We start from the raw sequence: 18,987 nt of genomic DNA on the forward strand, positions 1-18,987 counted from the left end.
CAGCACTTTCACTGCGTCATCTGAATGGCATCGTCGCTTTGAAAGTTCTTGTTTCTAGGGACCAAAAACATAAAAGTCAGGAAATGAAAGGTTTCATATTTCCAATTTGGACGTTACTTGCAGCTATCGAGACTTGCCTTGGGGAAGCCATTAAGTCACACAATAAAGGTGCATGTCTAAAGTGCTGCCACAGAGTTTCATCAAAATTGTCTTAGTTGGAACATATTTATAAAGAAGTGCAACTAACTTTCTGACTGACCTACTTATTTAACACACACTACTCCTTTTTTAATGCATGTAAAGTTATGAGCCTTTAATTGCTAAGCAGCAATCACAAGAAAGACTTTAGCATGAGAAGTTCAAAGTCTTTTTACATTGAAAAAGGACTTTTTACTCAAAATTATGTGTATGCAATATTTTTGCACTTTTGGGTTTCAGTAAAGTTTTCTTTTCATTTCTAACAAAGCCATTTAAATGAGCTGGATGTGTGCATCATATGACTTCCTTTTAATCCAATTTAATGTCATTTCCCCATTACTAGCAATTTTAATGTGATTCAATAGTTTACTCTCTAAATATCATCAACAATGGCTAAATTGAAACAGATTTTCAAAAAAAAAAAACGCCAAATTTGGCTCCAGGTTGGCGACCAAAAGACTGGAGAAATATCACCAAGTGTCCGACAAATTGAGTTTACATCGAAATTAACAATGATTTCCCCCCAAAAAGGGGCAAAAGACCCCTTCAGAAACACCCGAATGCAACCAAACAGGGAGTTGCACACCTAGACCCCACTAGGACCACACTATGTACCAAATTTCAACTTTCTAGGACATGCCGTTCTTGAGTTATGCGACATACATACGCACATATGCACGTACACAGATACATACGTACATACAGACATCACTAGAAAACTTGTTGTAATTCACTCAGGAATCGTCAAAATGGATATTTTGCGTGTCTATACGTTCTTAGGCACTTATCCACATGTGGTCAAGTCGAAAAAAAAAAACCTCCACATTTATTGGGGGGGGGGGGGAGCAAAATGGAAATTAAGGTTGATTTTTGAGTGAAAATTTTTTTGCAAATACAATGCTTACTTTTTTGTAAAAGGAAGTAAAAAAGAAACTAAATATTTCAATTAGACATATAAATTTTTCATTAATAAACATCAGCAAAATATTGGGGCAGGCGGCCCTTCACTAGGGCGCCTGTAATGCGAGTGGATTTTCTCTGAAAATGGTTGGGCACCCTTAATATATATTTATCGGGGTGAATTCTTACATTTTTCAGTACAAGAACAACAATAATATAGGAATTTTAAGTTGTTAAGGATTTTATTTGAAAATAGTTCTTTTTTCCACGAAAGCAGTAGCTGAACAGCAACAAATCAATGGAATAATACAAATCATACATACACACACACTTTTCACTCCAGGGTACCCCATACCTGCCAGTCATGGGTGCAAGTATGGTGATGTGTTCAAGACGGAAAATATTTTCAGTCCCCCCTCCCCCACCTGCATGCGGGCTTAAGGAAAAATTTGTGTATAAATGTTGTAGATTTTAAAAATGCCAGTTTTGGAATCTGTGTTTGATTTAAAATTTAATCCTTTAAATTGTAATATTATGCGTTTTGGCATCGTAATTCCAAAAAACATAATATCCGGCAATAAGGGGGGGGGGTCTGGGGGCTCTCCCCCTAACATTTTTCCAAATTTGAGTCCAAAAAACACTATGGTAGGCCATTTTGATAAAGTTCCGGGAAAGGAATGGTTCAGGGACTCTTATATCAATTATTTCAAACTGATAGTCCGAAAGTCACAATATTGGGCAACCTTCAAAAAATATTAGAGATAGAGGGGGGGGGGGTGCTCTGGGCTCTCCCCGAAATTGAAGCTTTAAAAACGAAATTGTACTCCATCTTTCATAACGTTTGTACTCTCTTTTGAATGCACTATTGAAGGGATGGAGTTCAGGCACCCTCCTTCAGCAATATTTCGAAATTGAAGTTCAAAAAACACAATTTTGGACGATGTTGGATAATGTTAGGGGTAAAAGCGTTCGCAGCTCCCCACCATTAGTTTTTTATCGATCTTAAATTTTTTTTTATTATAGCAATAAAATCGCTTAGGACATAAGATTTTCACTTTTGCAACATAAATCAGTTCTGATCGGAAAGTCTACCCAAGGTAGCGCCAAAAAAGCACAAAAGAAGGAAAGGTGTGGGAAGGGTATGGCCGACTAATGATAATGAACTGGCACCATTCCCCCCACAGTCTTCATTTGAAAAAGAATTCTTTTATAAGATAGCAGGTGGTGAAATTAGCAATAAGAAAAGGTTCAGTGAAGTAGATATATTTTTTGAACAAGGTACCCTTTCCAATATTCATTAATTAAAAAAAAGTAATAGGGGAACTGAATCCTAACCCCAGGCAGGGTCCCGAATCGCATCCCTCTTAAGGCACTCAAATATAGCCTAAAGTGGCGCTTTAAATATTTCAGCATCAAAATATTTTTGCTCTGAGTTCACTACAAATGTCCTAAATTTCAATTTTTAAGGCTTCAGTCCCCCCCCCCCCTTTTTTTGTAGGAATAGTACCCCCTTTACCTATAAACATGACTTATGACCGCCTAAAAAATTTTAATACTTTGATTTCGGAAACTTTTTGAAAGAATCTTCCAATACCCTTCCCCTTAAGTCATCCAAACATAGCCCAAAACAAAGCTCTTAAAATTTCAGAAATGGAAATATTTCGGGCTGGGGTGCGGAATACCTCCCCCCCCTTCCATTGTGTTTACTAAACGCAGTGTAAGTTTTTGTTTAAGATTAATTTTTCTATTGAGAGAGCAACTCCCCTCCACACATCGCCATAGACAACCCAAAGTTTTAAGATCTCAATTTCGAAAATGTTTCGAGAAAGGCCCCTGAATTCCCTAACTCTTAACTCACTCAAAAATAGCCAAAATAACATTTCAATACTTCAGCACGGAGAAATTTCCGGGGAGAGAGACCCCCCCCCCCCCCCCGAACTCCTTCCCCTAAGTTCACTAAATTTGACTTCAATTTGCGGTTTCCACTTATCATCACCGAAGATTTAAGAATTTAAATTATAAATTTATTGAGATAAAGGCTTCGAATTCCCTCTTCTTCAGTCTTCCTAAGATTACCTAAAGCTGAGTTTCGAATTCTTCAGCTTTGAATATTTTTTGGGGAAGGGGAACCCCGAACCCAAAGACGGTCTAAAGTTGCGCTTTTAAGACTCCAGTTTCGGAATTTCGCCTAAAGAGACCCCCCTCCCTCCCACTTGACATTGCCAAAGACAGCCTAAAAATTCTAAGACTTCAATTACAAAGACTTTCCGGGAGAGGGTCCAGAATGCCCTTTCACTTAAGTCATTTAAGTATAGCCTCAAATAGTTTTAATACATCAGCTACAAAACATTTTCATGTTAGAACACCAAAACCATATATCATAAATTCACCAAAGATTGCCTAAATTAGTGTTTTTATGACTGCAGTTTGATTTTTTTTTTTTTTAAACTTCCCCCTCCCCACTTTTACATCATTAAAGAGAGCCTAAAACTTTTTGACTTTTAAATTTTTAAGAGTTTTGCAGAGGAGAAATATCGAACCACTCCTAGCTTCAAAAATGGTTTTCAATTCATTTTCGATATTTTATGCTGGAGTCCTTGAGTACTCCCCCCCCCCCTCTCAGATTGTCCAAAATATAAACGTTTTAAGACCTCAGTATCGTGGGTCAATTTGCGGACTTACCCTCTTTGCAAGAGCAGCGTTTTTTTCGCAAACTCCTGCTACCATTATTTTTTTCCTTTCCATTCTCTCCCCCTCCCCATATTTCTATTCTAGCGAGTATTAGATTCAATGACATTGGAATTTAGTGATTCCTCAAGTCTTTGTCAAAAATGCAGGAACGGTTGCCCATCGGTGTTTCCAACCAGCTTGAAATTTTTCCTCGATTATTTCCAAAATTCCCAATTTCATTAAAGTATAAAAAATCCCCGAGTTTCCGTTTTACCTGGTATGCGGACCCCCTTTGCTGTGGCGAAAACATTTCCTCTAGTCAGCAATCACTCGCAATCGGTGATTCAGATTCAACTCTTAAGACATTTTAAGAGCGTACGTATAGCTTTCATAAATGCGTGTAAAGTTTGCAAAAAAAAAAAAAAAAAACACCCGCAAATGAAAAAAAAAAACGAAAGGATGATCGAAAATAGCATTAAGTTTTCAATTAGAGCCGATTATTTCGAAAAATCAGGAAGAATAGCGAGCAACTCCTCGGTCTGCAATGCAGTGAGTTTGAAATAACACAGCTATACCTAAAAAAAGACAAACGGCGCGAGTCGAAAAGTCACTCCTCCAAAAGCACGTTGCAAACAAAACAAGCCCATGGCGGAAAACCGAGAGAAGGTCGATGTAAATTCGTGGTTATGAACGGTCCAGTAATATATTAAAGCATATTTTTCAAACACTCAATTTTTCTTTTTTAAGTAAAAACTTAAAGAAAGTCAGTGAATTTCTTTCCGTCCCGACCTCCGTCTCGGAAATTTTGTCCAAGACGGAAATCCGTCCTGAGACGGAAGGTCTTGCACCCATGCTGCCAGTTTAACCAGTTGGAAGGGACCCGGAAGACAGCTCTGATTTTTTGATCCAGACCAGATAAGCTGAGTGAGACCTTGTGAGAAAATGAAACTGAGCAATCCTTGGTCCAGCACCCCTAGAGGTATGGTTTCACTTGGAGGACTTACTGACCATGAGCATATTTAACATCCCCCAGTCATATATATAACACACACACAGTAAAGCTTTTGTTAATGGACATCCGTCTTATGCAGACAGTTTATAATTCCTTGATAGTAAGACATAAAGCTTAATGTACTAGAAACCTCTCTCATACGGACACTATTTGGGGAGTCATTTACACTAACATATCCCTTTGTCCTTTTCATGGACTTCATATGTTCATTAATTCACTCGGACTACAGTATTTTCTTTGATGTGCAGTTTAATCTTCGTCATCTTCACTGCACAGTTAAATAAATGAAAAGCAGTTTGTTATGACTTAGATCAACCTATTAGTTGACCTATTTTAGTCAACATTGCCCCCCCCCCCCCCATAGGACTACCGTCCTTTACTATACAAAATGAAAAATTTTTAGTAACATGTCAGTTAAAAGTCTCCTGCCATTGGAAACAAGCACTAGCTTGATTTTTTTTTTCTTTTTTTTTCATGTTTTTAAATTGAGCTCTAGAACAATCAGAACATCTTTTCACTTTTCATAGTTGAAAAAAAAAAAAAAAAAAAAAAATCAGATCAGTTATGCAGTAGTTACTACCATAAGGGAGCAAAATGCATCATCTTTTAACCTTGCACAACTTGTAAATACAGTGATTGATTGAGACTTTTATCTTGAGAACCTGTGCCGTGATTCTGGGCAAAGTTGATGTGTTGTATAACTTAAGTGTTTAGAATAATACTTTTATCACTTGGAAACAATTTGACAGGGGCATTTTCACAAAACAGTGTAGTTATGGAAATGCAGCTCATTATTTACTTCTTTAAAATGCTTCGGTTTATCAAATAATGCTTCGGTATACCGCTTCGGTTCGGTAAAATGCTTTGGTATTGCTTCAAAATGCTTGGGTTTATCAATAGATCTATTTCAAACAAATCTAAGAAAGTTCTTCTGCCTTTATATAGGAGTTTAGTAAGACCTCATTTAGAGTATGCTGTTCAGTTTTGGTCGCCTTATCTGAAGAAAGATATTTTTGTATTGGAAAGGGTTCAAGAAGGGTAACTAAATTAGTAAGGGGACTCTCAGATTTAGATTATGATACCAGACTTAATAGACTTAACATGTATAGCCTGGAGCAAAGGAGAGTCAGAGGGGACATGATTCAGTTATTTAAATTTATCAATATGAAAGATGTAAATGGATTAATTTTTTGTGGGGAAAGCAGGACAAGGGGTCATTGTTTTAAACTATTTAAATCTCAGGCTAACTTGGAAATCAGGAAAAACTACTACTTTAGCAGGGTCGTGGGCACTTGGAATAGCTTACCAGAAGAGGCGGTAATGAGCAAGGGAGTGGATAGCTTTAAGAGGGCCATTGATATTCATTGGGGACTAATTAATTGACTAGGACCAGCCTTAGCTGGGCCCAGAGCCTGTTGCTGGTCGTCACATTTGTAGTTGTATTTAAAGCTATTTTACTCCTTTGAAATTGTTCAATAAAAGTAACTCAATTAATAACTGAGAAAATTACTGAAATAATTAAAATATGTCATATTATAGGATTTTAAGTTTTTTTTTTTAACTTACACTGCAAATTTGATAAGAAATAAAATGGTTCAATCTCCTATTTCATTCAAAAAGTTTTTAAAACCATTTAAAATGTTGCCACACCCACAACAACAATTTTATCAAACCGGCCCAAAATTCTGTCATGCCTGCCACACCAAAATTTTCCCACAGTATAAAAATTTTATCAAACTTAAAAATAGTACTCTTATTCAGATCTGTAAAGATTAGAACTTTGAGAAGCTTCATGTTTTTCCAAGGAAGAATGCATTTGCTATGGTAACTTAAGCATCTTTTGCGACAGCAAGACCTTATCACTTTTATCTATATTAAAAATTACATAAAATATTTTGTTGTGGAAAACTAAGTGTTCCAAAAAATAGACAGATGTCACAAATGGTAATGTATACATGTACAGTAAAAATGCTGCTGCTTTAAACAGTAATGATTACTACTGTCGGCCCCGCTTAATAGAATCAGGGTTGGGTTTTTTACCGGCAAAAAGGTATTTTTGCCGGGACAGTGGAAAAAACCATGGCAAAAATGGAAAAAAAACGGCAAAAATGGAAAAAACGGCAAAAACCTAATTGCAAATAAAGTAGCATTGTATTGTTAATCAAGAAATAGTGACAATATAATATAAATAATGCACTTTAATATTTTAATTATGTCTCTCCATGTTACTTCTAATTTATAAGGTGAAAAATAAATAAAAAAGAAATGTTGGGATTGCAAAACTTAAGATTTTAAATGTTTGCTAAAATAATTTTTTCAGAATGAGCCAATTCCTTCAATGCTAAAACAAAGAATGGTTTACTTAACCCTTTCAGACAGAATTTTAAAATACTTATCCAAAAGTGTTTTTATTTGGTAGACAGTGTACTATGGTAAAGAGTATCTTATAGACAAAATTTCAAGTTTATAGGTGAGGAATTAAAAGAGTTAAGACACATCCAATAATTTGGACATATGTTATAGAAATACATATTTCAGATTATAAAACGATGAGAGACATCAAACAAACATGTTTTTAAAATATTCTCTAAACAATAATAAGACATAATGTAAGCATTTGAAATGATTAATATAAGATTATATATATATTTTTTAAGTCATAAAAAAACACTCGCTTTTCCGACAAGAATCCGTGGTTGGAAAAATAAGCAAATCCCATTCTCTTAACCCCTATTTCTTTATGTTGTCAATCCAAAATGAAACATTCTTGTACAGATAATAATAATCAGACTGTGAAGAGTCAACTACGAAAAAATCAAGTAACTTATTCAATTAATAAATGATTAGCAGCTGTTTAAAGCTCATGTCCGGTATACCGGACGCCATGTCTGAAAGGGTTAAGCTTAGTAAATTAATAAAAAGATTGCATTCTAATTATATATATATATATACATTTAATTAATCACTTTTTTCTTTATCCCACTAAGATTTTTAAGCTGTTTAACTATTAACAGAATATTTACTTGAATATAGAAAAATATTAACTTTCCCTCACTAAAGAAATAATGCATTTACATGCAGTACCTAAAGATTTCTGCACACTAGTCGCAACTCTTCAAATGTGTCCTGCAAGTTCTGCTGCAATAGAGAGATATTTCTCAAATTTTTCTTTTATACAATCAAAAATACGAAACCCTTTGTCAGTTGCTTCTCTCGCGAAACTAGTTTATTGCTATGCCATACTTAAACAACAAATAGGTTTTGATGAAGATGGTATAGACTATGATATGATGATTTAAGTGATATTTCAATCTAAAGAAATGTGTATTTTGCTTTTTAATTACTTTTATTTTATAGTTTTATCTTGATTAAGTATACTTTATATAGATATTTAGTATTCTGTAAAAAATGCTATAATAAACAAGCTAATTACATTTTCATTATAAGTTAATTATTTGTCTTAGATGCTACAAACTGAAATTTTATGTTAATGTTTAAAAATTTAGAAATGAAAATGCTCCATAACTTTAAAAGTAAGTTTAAACTATAAAAATAATTAAATTAAAATTTTATCAAAATCTTTACATGCTTTTACTTTTATATAAAAGGGGAAAAAACTGTCCGTAAGTTGTTAACACAGCATCTATTTTTGCCACTTTGGCAAAAACTGGCAAAAGCCTATTTTTGCCGGGCGGTAAAAACCGTGGTTTTTTTCATGGTTTTTTCCGCCCCCGGCAAAAACTTGCCAACCCTGAATAGAATATCGTTGGTTCCAAGAAATTTTATTCGATTAAGTGGGGAAATTTTCTTTACCTTTCTAAATTGACAATATTTGTCTTAAAACATAATAATAAATCAATAGCCATAAAAAGGAAATAACAAATGTTACTGGCAAAATTTTTTGAAATAAATTTAACAAACAATAAAATAATTTAATAATTAGCATGTATATTACAAGTACATATGAGAATTACAAAAAGTAACTTACAAATTGAGCTATGAAAACTGTTTAGGTACCTTTTTTTTCTGTATTCTTTTGTAAAAAATTCCGTAATACTGGATTGCTCACTCAAGGTGTTTTGGGAACACTTTTTTCACTCCCCTTTTCCCCTCCTCGTTTATGGTGTTTTACATTTAATATTTATCAATTTATTATTGTCTAAAATGTGTTTCTTTGTGTTATTTAATTTAATTGCTGACTGCGTTATTTACAGACATGTGACCCAAACAGGAGGAAAAATACTGAAATTGCTTGGCTGCATAAACTAACACAACACTGTTAGTATATTTTATTACAACTGAAAGCTCTCCCATGCATTTTAGTATCTATATAGCACACTACTTTAATTGGATGCATGAAATTAACTGGAACATTTTGAATTTAACTTCCAATGACCCTTCTTTTTCTACATACAGTATTTTGCTCTCTCAAAAAATACTGAATTCAGTAAAAATACTGAAAAATCACATGTCTGTATTTAATGACAAAGAGGAAAGAAATTTGGTAGAATATTGGAAATGTTTTGATGGGATATAATGTTGTTTTTTCGCCTGTTGTCAGCGAAAAATATTACTTTATATTTTTACGTCAACAATTGATTTATTTCTAATGTATTCAAAATTTTTCTGAGTAAAACAATTTGCGATAGCTGATCAATATTATTCGATTATCCGGGGAAATTATTTGATTAAGCGAGGATCTTTAACATTGTATCTATGGGGAAATATTCGGTTCCCAGAGTTTTTATTTGTATACGCAGGGTATCCATTTATGCGTTACCTGATTAAGCGGGGCCAACAGTATTTATCATTACAGGATTAAATCTTGGGCAAATGAAAATAGCCCCATTTTCCTATATGATATTTTTTTGTACATTACGATAATTTTAGGCTTAAAAAAGTAATATAAATAAAACTTTTATGAAAATTGACTTCATAATTTCACAAACCTCATATTATTACCTTTAATTTGATGTATTACTTGTAGCAATAAAACAATTTTTAAATTTCAACCCTCATATTCACTTTTTCATGGAATTACCCTTTTCTCAATGTTGGGATGGGGAGCATTATCTAAGGCAGTGGTTCACAACCGGAGGTTTGCCAAAAAAAAAATATTGTAATTGCGGAGTTTTAACATGCCTGTTTCTGATGAAGTCTCATGTTCAAGTAGTTTCAAGCAAATTTTGCTTCCTCTTTATTCATTTGTCTCCCACACATTCTATACTATTCTTAGCTGAAAACATTGCTTGATGAAAACATTACATGGAGCATATGCAAGCTTCTCAAATATTTTGATGTTTAGTTCCTTTACCATTTGAGTCTGACGAAGAGCTATCGCTCTTCTATTGTTGTGAGTCAAAAATGCGTAGAAGTGAGATCACGCTGTTGTTTGTTGCTTTGCCATAATTTTCACACTACAGACTACAATTTACTTTGAGCTTCATTGTCGAAAAAGAGAAAGAATGGCTAGCAACCTAAAGTATGAAAAATTAATTAATTCAGAAAATTTTCGTGGGTGAAAGTTTGGCAGTGCGAGGTTTCCACAGTAAAAAAAAAAACAATCAATGGAATTTAACCACGCAACTTAATCTTACAGGGTTCGTACTTAATTTCAGAAATAAAATGAAGGAGTTTTGAAGGAGTAAAATGAGATTTTGAAGGAGTACTAAAGGGCTGTCCTTAAATGATGTTGCACTTTTTTTTTCAGCATGTTTGACTTTGACCCCCTTCCCCCTTCGTCACAAAATGCCACACTTCATCTTTCTCTTCTTCTTGTCGCATGTAATTTTTTTTATAAATATTTTGTTATAGTAACTGTCTGATGTCACTTTGTGTCACCCACTCTCTTCGCCTTGTCACAATTTCACGAAACCCCCCCCCCATTTTACAATATCATAACTGTGATTTGCTAAACAATTGTTTTTTTAATAGAATCACTTAATATAGTACATCTGCTTATGTGTTTTTAAATAGTATTTAAATAATAATTAGACAAACTGACTTTTGTTGCTGCGAGTGTGGTGGGGAGAAAAGCAATAATCATAAAACTTGAAAAAATAACCAAGCACCACTTAAGCATATTTTACTTCACTTACGAAATGCCTTAGCCATCTAATAATATTCTCACCTTCAACTTTTAGGACTTCTATGACCAATTTGTTAATCACATCTTGATGAAAAAAAATAAATGTACGAAATTACTACACTAAAATCGCTTTTATACCTTCGCCTTTGTGACAAAGTTAAGTTGTCGATCGAAGTATTTTAAGTTACTGTCATAGAGGAAGATTATGTAGTGTTGAACAAAAAAAGAAGGAGTTTTGAAGGAGTTAAAACCAAAATGAAGGAGTTTGAAGGGCCCTTCGAAAAAATTTCCTTAATGAAGGAGTATTGGAAGAGTTTTGAAGGAGCGTACGAACCCCTGTCTGCACTATACGTAAATAAGGAATTTATGAAATTTTTATTGAAAATATCTTTTGTAGTATGTGAGCGTAAAATATTTGTTTCGCTAAAAATTACCTTTTGGTGTAAAAATTAGAGTAAATGCTTATATTGAAAAATAGACACTTCTATTATTTTTTAATCTACGCATTTTACTTCTCACTTGTAGCATAATTACAAGAAAATTTTTCAGCAATCAAATTATTAATGTGCACAGTATATCCTTCTCAAACAGCTAGGCTCGTAGTCCTTTTCAAGACTTAAACCTAGAGATCTTTCTCATTTTACTGGAAGAAAAAAGTTCATTTAGTTAATTTGAGACAGTTCCCTGAAAGGTATTTTAAAGATCATTCTTTAATTGACTTCTGATTTAGTGATAGAGATAAATGTATCCTTGTCAGAAAAATTCCAGCCAAGTTTTGAGCCTCTTTGTTCCACAAATATCCCATTAATTATTTATAATTCTATGTTTTGCAATTATGTTTTCATTCTTTTTATAAACTATGAAGCAGTATCAAACTCGAAAAAAAAAAAACTCCCAAATTTTATTTTCCATTTATGTGTGTGTGTGTGTTTGTATGCACGTGCATTTTTTTTTTTTTTTTTTGCTTGTTACTTATTACCCAGTTACTCAAGGGGTTCGCGGAGTTAGGAAGGGATTGCAAAGGGGAAAAAGATTGGGAACCGCTGATCTAAGGTCAGGGCCGGATTTGGAAGTGCGGAGGCCCCTAATCAGGGTTGGCCGAATTAGACCCAATTGGGTTGGACCCAATGGGTTTTTTTGAAAAAAACCATTTAAAAAAACCCATTATTTAACCCACTTTTGGGTTTTTTAAAATTTTCTGAGAAGTTTTTTAAAAAATTAACTAATTTAAATTCTTTCACAATTTAAACTTCTTTTTTATTTGTTCTTCACCACAGACAATGAATGTAAAAAATGAATTTTGAACTTTAATAGTATTTCTTAACTCTTAAGGGCATTAAAAAAATACTTCAAAGATTTTAAATAAATGTATTTAACTTTTTTCTTTAACTGGTTAATAAATAACTCAAATTATATTGACCAAGTCCTGTCATGTCTGATTTTCTCAATATTTGTAGATTGTACAGATGAAACTAATCTAGTTAAAAGGCTTTCATGTGAATTATTTTCTGCAAACCAACATGTCTCAAATCTCGAATAAACACAAGGTATATTTTTTAGAAATAAACAGATTTTTCAAACGGTCGACAGAAAACAGAACAGGTACAGTATTTTCATTATCTTACGAAAAAGTTTAATATTTCTTACTCTGTACACAGAAACAGAAAAAACAGGCAACATAAAATTCAAAGAAATGTCTTGATTAAGCTGGAATTCAGTAAAAAGGGATTTAAACCACTTGAGGGTCTACTGTAGTTTGGCATAACAAAATGAAATACAATAAAGAAAAATGCAAAAAAAAAAATGTAGTAATTAAAACAAACAATAGATTTTATCACTCGAGAAATAACTTTGCCTTAACTGTTGGTAATAATGAAAATTAAAAAATCTGAAACTTCACCATTCTTGGGTTTTTTGTCTTTGATACTTTTCTTCAGAAAACGCTGAATTTTAACTAGTTTTCCAGCTTTTTTTACCCGAAGACAATTTTTGCACTTTGTCCATGTACTTACGCTACAATATGCTACAAGTACCCCACATTTTCCCTAAAAAAAGACAAAAAAAACCCACATTTCTTTTAAAAAAACCCAACTTTAGTTGGGTTTTTTTTGGGTTTTATTTAAAAAAACCCAAATAAAACCCTGGGTCCATGGGCTTTTTAAAAAAAAACCCGGGTTTTTTGCCAACCCTGCCCCTAATCAGTGCTCGGAAAGATCATCATATTTTCGAAAATATCCGATACTTTGATATATATCCGAATATTTCGATATATATATATATATATATATATATATATATATATATATATATATATATATATATATATCTGGTATTTTCGACCCGTAAAAGTTAGGATATTTTGTAAAAATTTCATTGTGGGGGCCCCTTTGTTGTGGAGGCCCCGGGCAGTAGCCCTGCCTGCCCTCCCCTAAATCCGGCCCTGTCTAAGGTAGACCAAAACGACTGCCATAAATTTAGTCACATTTTAGATTTTACCAAGAGCACACACTAATTGAAGTTTCCCAAAATAACTTAACACAAGTAAGGATGAATAACAGATACCTAATTTTTAACCAGATTGTATTTCAATGAACACATTGGGAAGGTTGGATGCGACGTTCAAAAAAAAAAAGCTTTGTAAACAAATGAGCTTTAATTTTATATTTTATTTTTAGATTTGTACATGCTTAAATGTTGTGCTTTTGTTTCTAAATTAATACTACTCTTTTAGTCATTATACTACTTGAAGTCATTATACTACTACATCAAAACAGCACTACTTATTGCTGTTTTGATGTTGTGGGTAGAAGGAACTGTTGTTTTTAACCAGGTGAGTGTGATATGTTTTCAGTTTTTTCAACTCAGAATGAAAACAAATGAAATTTTCTATCGTTTTGCACAGTAATTATTATTGACCTTGGCAATGCAAGATATTTTAGCTACAATATTTATATATTGTAGCTAAAATACAGCTAAGCTAGCTAATGCTAGCAGCTATGCTAATGCTATGCAGCTAGCTAATGTACATAAATGTGTGCACAAATATATATTTACCCTTTCGGATGCCCACTGTATTTATCACATTGTATTGTGACCCTATTAATAGAACCACAGCCATGAAAATGCTGCTCCAGTTCTTCTGCTGTGGCACCGTAATCAACCTAGAAAAACATAACATCTATACATCATTGTGGTTTATACTATACAATAAATTTAAACAGTCATCTTTAAACTTACTTTAATTAAAAGAATTTTTTTACTATCATTCAATGTTTATTTCATAGAACTAAACTTACAAATGTAGGATAACCACGCTAACAGCAGGATTTTATGGATCATTTTTATAGGAAAGTCAACAACTAAACTTTAACAGGATACTTTCTGTTTGCATTAGATTTTGGAGCAGATAAATAATCTGTTTGCATCAATCTCAAGTTACAAAAAATTTCATTTTAGTTTCAGCCTTGGAACAGAAGATAACTTTCATATCAGTCAAAGAATAAAAGAAATTAACTTTTCTGTCAGTCACAGAACTTGAGTAAGAACAATTCTGCGACATTTAACAGGGCTCCCAACACATTTTAGATATAGAAAAGAGTAAAAGCGGACCACTTTCAATCAAAAAGGGGACTAAAGAGGGCCAGTTAGGATTAAAAAGAGGACCTTGGGAGGACCATTCATAGTTAAACCCAAGGAAGCACCAAATGACAAATTAGCTACCTGCTGCTAAATCCGTGAAGGAAATTCATTAATTAACCATAATAATGATTTTTAATGATACAATTCCTTATCACCTTCTGTACACCTGAACTTTTTATCCATTGAGTTATACTATTTACAAACATTTGTATGGGGGTGGGGAGTGACAAGCAAGCATGTAAGTAACAATCTTGCAGAGTAATTTTAACTGAAAAGTAAATTTTCTACTAATGAACAACTGAAAACTGGCTGATTATAAATAATCAGTTAAGTGACCGATGAATCAGTGCATACCTAGTTAAGACCTTTTAAAGTAAACATTTTAGTACATAGTCATTTACAAAAATTTTCACGTAACCAGTTTAAATAGAATTCAATGTGATATTAGGTACTGCAAAACAAGAAGATATAGCTTAGAGGCCCCCCCATGAGGGAGTACCCCCCCCCGGAGCTCTTGTTTGATACACATATTTCCAATCCTAATATGGTAGTTTATATACATATGATGTTGATGACCAAACACCCAACCCAGGAGATAATTTTTGCATATACTACTGCCTAAGCTCAAAAATGCCAGAGGTTTGCAAATCATTTATTAGTATGATGAGCATCCAAATCATTTCTTCATATGTATGTATCAGTTGTTCTCCACCAAGGTATTGTAACTGTCTTCAAGTATAGATAAAAATTACTAAGAAAGAAAATATTTTATTTAAGTCGCCACATCCAAAAATATGCAAATGCTGCTTAAGTGATACACTGAACGTAAATTTGAGCCTGATTTACCAAATAACTTAATGTAATCAATTAATGTACAAGTTCAGATTCATAGAGCTATCGATATTTTCAAATTGAAAATACTCATTAGGAGTATTTCCAATAACAAATGAGGATACAAAGAAATACAAAAGAAATTTAGTTTTTAGTTTTTTTAAAAATAAAATTAAATAATATAATCTGAGGTAGCACCTGTCAAAATAGCTTCCAGTTTCCAAAAAAAATTAAAATAATTCCAAGATGCAAAATGATTAAAATCTCGAACACGAGAATCAAATTTTCGTGAAGTACAATCACTGTTGGCATGTTTTCCAAAAATGTATTTATTTATATATTATTTAGTAAATTAAACATAAAATATGCTGGTCTAAGATAGCAAATGTGAAAATAACATTCGATTGCTCAAAATATTAAAATATTTACAAGATGCAAAAAGATTGAAATCTCAAACACAAGAAGCAATTTTTTGCGAAGTTTGAGTAAGTGCAATGCTGTCGTGTTCCAAAAATAAGAAAGTTTACTATCTATTAATATTAAACAAAAAATAAGCTAATCTATGGTGGTGTATGTTGAAATAACTTCTGATTACCAAAAATATCAAATTATTTACAAGATGCAAAAAGATTGAAATCTCAACCACGACAAGCAATTTTCCGAGGTTTTTCAAGGGCGTACGAAGACATCAAAACTCCTCCCCCCAAACCTCTCCATTTGCTAGATTTCCATGCTGCAGTGGTTGAAGGAGAAGTAATAACGTAATCTGAAGCGAAATAGAAATAACACGGGGAAGAGAGATTGAATAGAAACAAGGGGCCGCGGCCACGTGTTTGGGCGTAACAGACATCAGCACACTATCTTTTAATGCAATGAAATCTTTTAAAATCTGATTTTTAAGTAAAAACAATATAAAAGCGAACTAAACGGACCAAAATGTTAAAAAGAGGTCGAAAGTGGACTTCAACCTTAAAAACGGACTTTGGCGGGGAAAACGAACTATTTGGGAGCCCTGCATTTAAAAGCCAAAACTAGGTTAAATGAGGCTCTTTTTTCCTCTCTATTATTCAAGAAATAATTCATTTCCTATTCAAAAAAATAGGAATGATATATATCTATATCATCATAAGTGCATTTTTCACTTTATATTAAAAAGATTTTTCAAAAGGTTAAAATTTGGTGTGTCTCCAAATTTCCTTCCCCGTTTATAATTTTCAAGCATGCTTTTTGTTATACTTTATTAGGGGAGGGGATTTTAAATGTCGGCTAAAAAGGATTTACCTAAAATACAATTTTATCCTTAAAAAGTTGTTTTTTTTAAAGAGTTGATATTTAATACCAGTCCTCAGTTTCCAAATACTTCACTCTTCTAAAAATGTCAAAATGTACTTTAATGCCTTGAATCAACCTTAGCGATATCTCTGAAAATACATATTCTGCCACTCATCAAATACTTCTGACTATAATATAAATTACCAAATGTGTAACTAAATTTGATTCTTTTAGAGAGAGACATTCTGTTTAGAAATCATCTAAGAAACCATATTAGGAAAAATTACTCCAACTAATCATTTATAAAAATGATACTTACATTACCTACATAAATAGACCGAGAATCAACTTCCATCTTCTCCTCGTAGCTTAAAGATAACACACCCGCTGAAAGAGTTTTACCTATTAAATAATTTAACTTATTTGGTACAAAATACCAAACAATTTTCAAGAACAAAATTACATAGGAAATATTGGTAAAATTACTAGATGCACACTAAGGTGGGTCATTTATTTATTTATTTTCTGAAATGTTATGGGGCACAGGATTAACTAGTATGTTGTGGCCATCACGAAACTTTCTTCTATATTTTTCTCTTTTTTCTGAAAGCAATATTCCCAACAAACACAAAATTACACATGCAAAAACTTGACGATAATCCCAATGTCTGAATTATTACAAAAGCAAAGCAAAGAGAGAAAATTGAAAGTTATTTTAAAATCCTTGCTTGAATTAATTACAAATATTTTATTTGTTAACAAACGCAAGATGGCAACGGCTAAAAATTTTAAATCATCGCGATTTTCTGGTTATTTTTCAACAGTTAAAATCACGCGAAATATGCAGACGACAGTCTATTACAATTTATCTTTCTTATTGTTGTATTTATAAAGTTATTTTTATTCACATAAAAAAAAGCCCCCCATGGAGCAATTGGCGCCAAAATTGAACCAACGCCTGTTTACATATGGATTGACATTTATTCTAAATTTCATCCAGAAGGTAGCATTACTCCTTGAGATACGGAACTCACAATAAAAAAAAAAAGAACGTTCAATTGCGCCATCCCGTTTTCAGCTATTGACACCAAAATAGAGTCAGCACTTATACCCTCTAGGGGCTACTTGTCGATAAATTTTTCTTTGATTCCGTTCATTATTTCTTGAGATACAGAAGTCACAATTGATGACAAAAAACGTTCTATAGCTCAACCCCTGTTTGAGTTATTGACATCAAAATTGAATCAGCACCTGTTCCTGTAATGGCAACATATGGACCAAATTTTGTTTGATTCCGCCAGTTACTTCCTGAGGAATAGCAAGCACGCATAACTCAAAAAACGTCCCATTGCTCCACCCTCCTTGGAAGAATTCGCGCCAAAAACCAATGGGCACAAGTTCACATAGGGGCACATATGTGTACCAAATTTCGTTCGATTTCATGCGGTAGTTTTTGCTGTAGAGCGGCCACAAAAAACTGGTCACACACAGACAGACAGACATTTTCCAAAAATAGTCGAAATGGACTCAGCACACCTCAAAACGTTCGAATCCTTCGAAATTCAAAAATTTGCACGAATCCAATACTTTCTTCTATATATTAGATATAGAAGAAAGTAAAAAGGTGCTAAATGGGCTAATAACATGTGAAATTTTATTATATTCTGATATTGTTGCCTCAGAGCAACAGTAAGACATCTTAGTGTTATTTCTGGGATTAGCTATCTTACTGTTGCTGTTAGGCGACAATATGTTTCTTTGCCTCAGTGGTCCAGTCATATTATACAAAAAAGGGGCTAAAATCGCAAAGCACAATGTAGTTCTGATTTTTTTTTTGGTATGTTGTTTGAGTCAGTTAGGGGAGTGTAAATCTAAGTTTGCAGTTTTCAAAAACCTGTGCTCGCTGCGTTATTCGTAAAAAACTGCGAAATTTTCAGTTTTTCCTTTCTAACTACTGAAATATCCAACTTTGGTACTAAATACCAGTTTTAAAGCACATTAAATTTTGAACAATTTAAGCACAAGTGGCGCTCTGTATGACCAATAGTTTAGGAGATATCGTACTTCAAAAATTGGCCATCTTTTGACGAAAAATTAAAAAATTATGCTTTCATCACATTTCGAGCCAAATATTGACATAAATTCCTACTCATCAAGAAAAAAGCTAGATATATTGTTGCAGTAAATTTAATTGGCTTTCTTTTAAGTCAAAAACGATATCTGTAGATTCAATAGTTCTTTTACAATGGCCTAACAAACAATTAATCAGAAAATTTGATTTTTGAAGAAAGAGACAAAACACTTCTCAAGACAATATGGAAGATCCCATTCCAAAAAAGGGGGCGAAGAATGATATAATACGACTCTAGTGTGTGTT

General features: G+C 33.1%; 1 protein-coding gene across 3 annotated transcripts in view; it reads right to left on the reverse strand.

Moving 5' to 3' along the window:
* LOC129220182 (polyadenylate-binding protein 2-like) overlaps positions 1–18,987 on the reverse strand; it is a 65,321-nt gene that overhangs the window by 26,586 nt on the left and 19,748 nt on the right. For 2 of the 3 annotated variants that reach the window (XM_054854541.1, XM_054854539.1), the window contains exons 4-5: positions 16,930–17,012; positions 13,923–14,029 (exon numbers count right to left, since the gene is read on the reverse strand). In XM_054854541.1, the coding sequence (XP_054710516.1) occupies positions 13,923–14,029; positions 16,930–17,012 (190 nt within the window). The remainder of the gene's footprint in view (positions 1–13,922; positions 14,030–16,929; positions 17,013–18,987) is intronic. The other variant, XM_054854540.1, reaches the window with a different exon arrangement.

Source organism: Uloborus diversus, chromosome 4 (genome assembly GCF_026930045.1).
Source record: "Uloborus diversus isolate 005 chromosome 4, Udiv.v.3.1, whole genome shotgun sequence".
In the NCBI taxonomy this organism is placed as follows: domain Eukaryota; kingdom Metazoa; phylum Arthropoda; class Arachnida; order Araneae; family Uloboridae; genus Uloborus; species Uloborus diversus.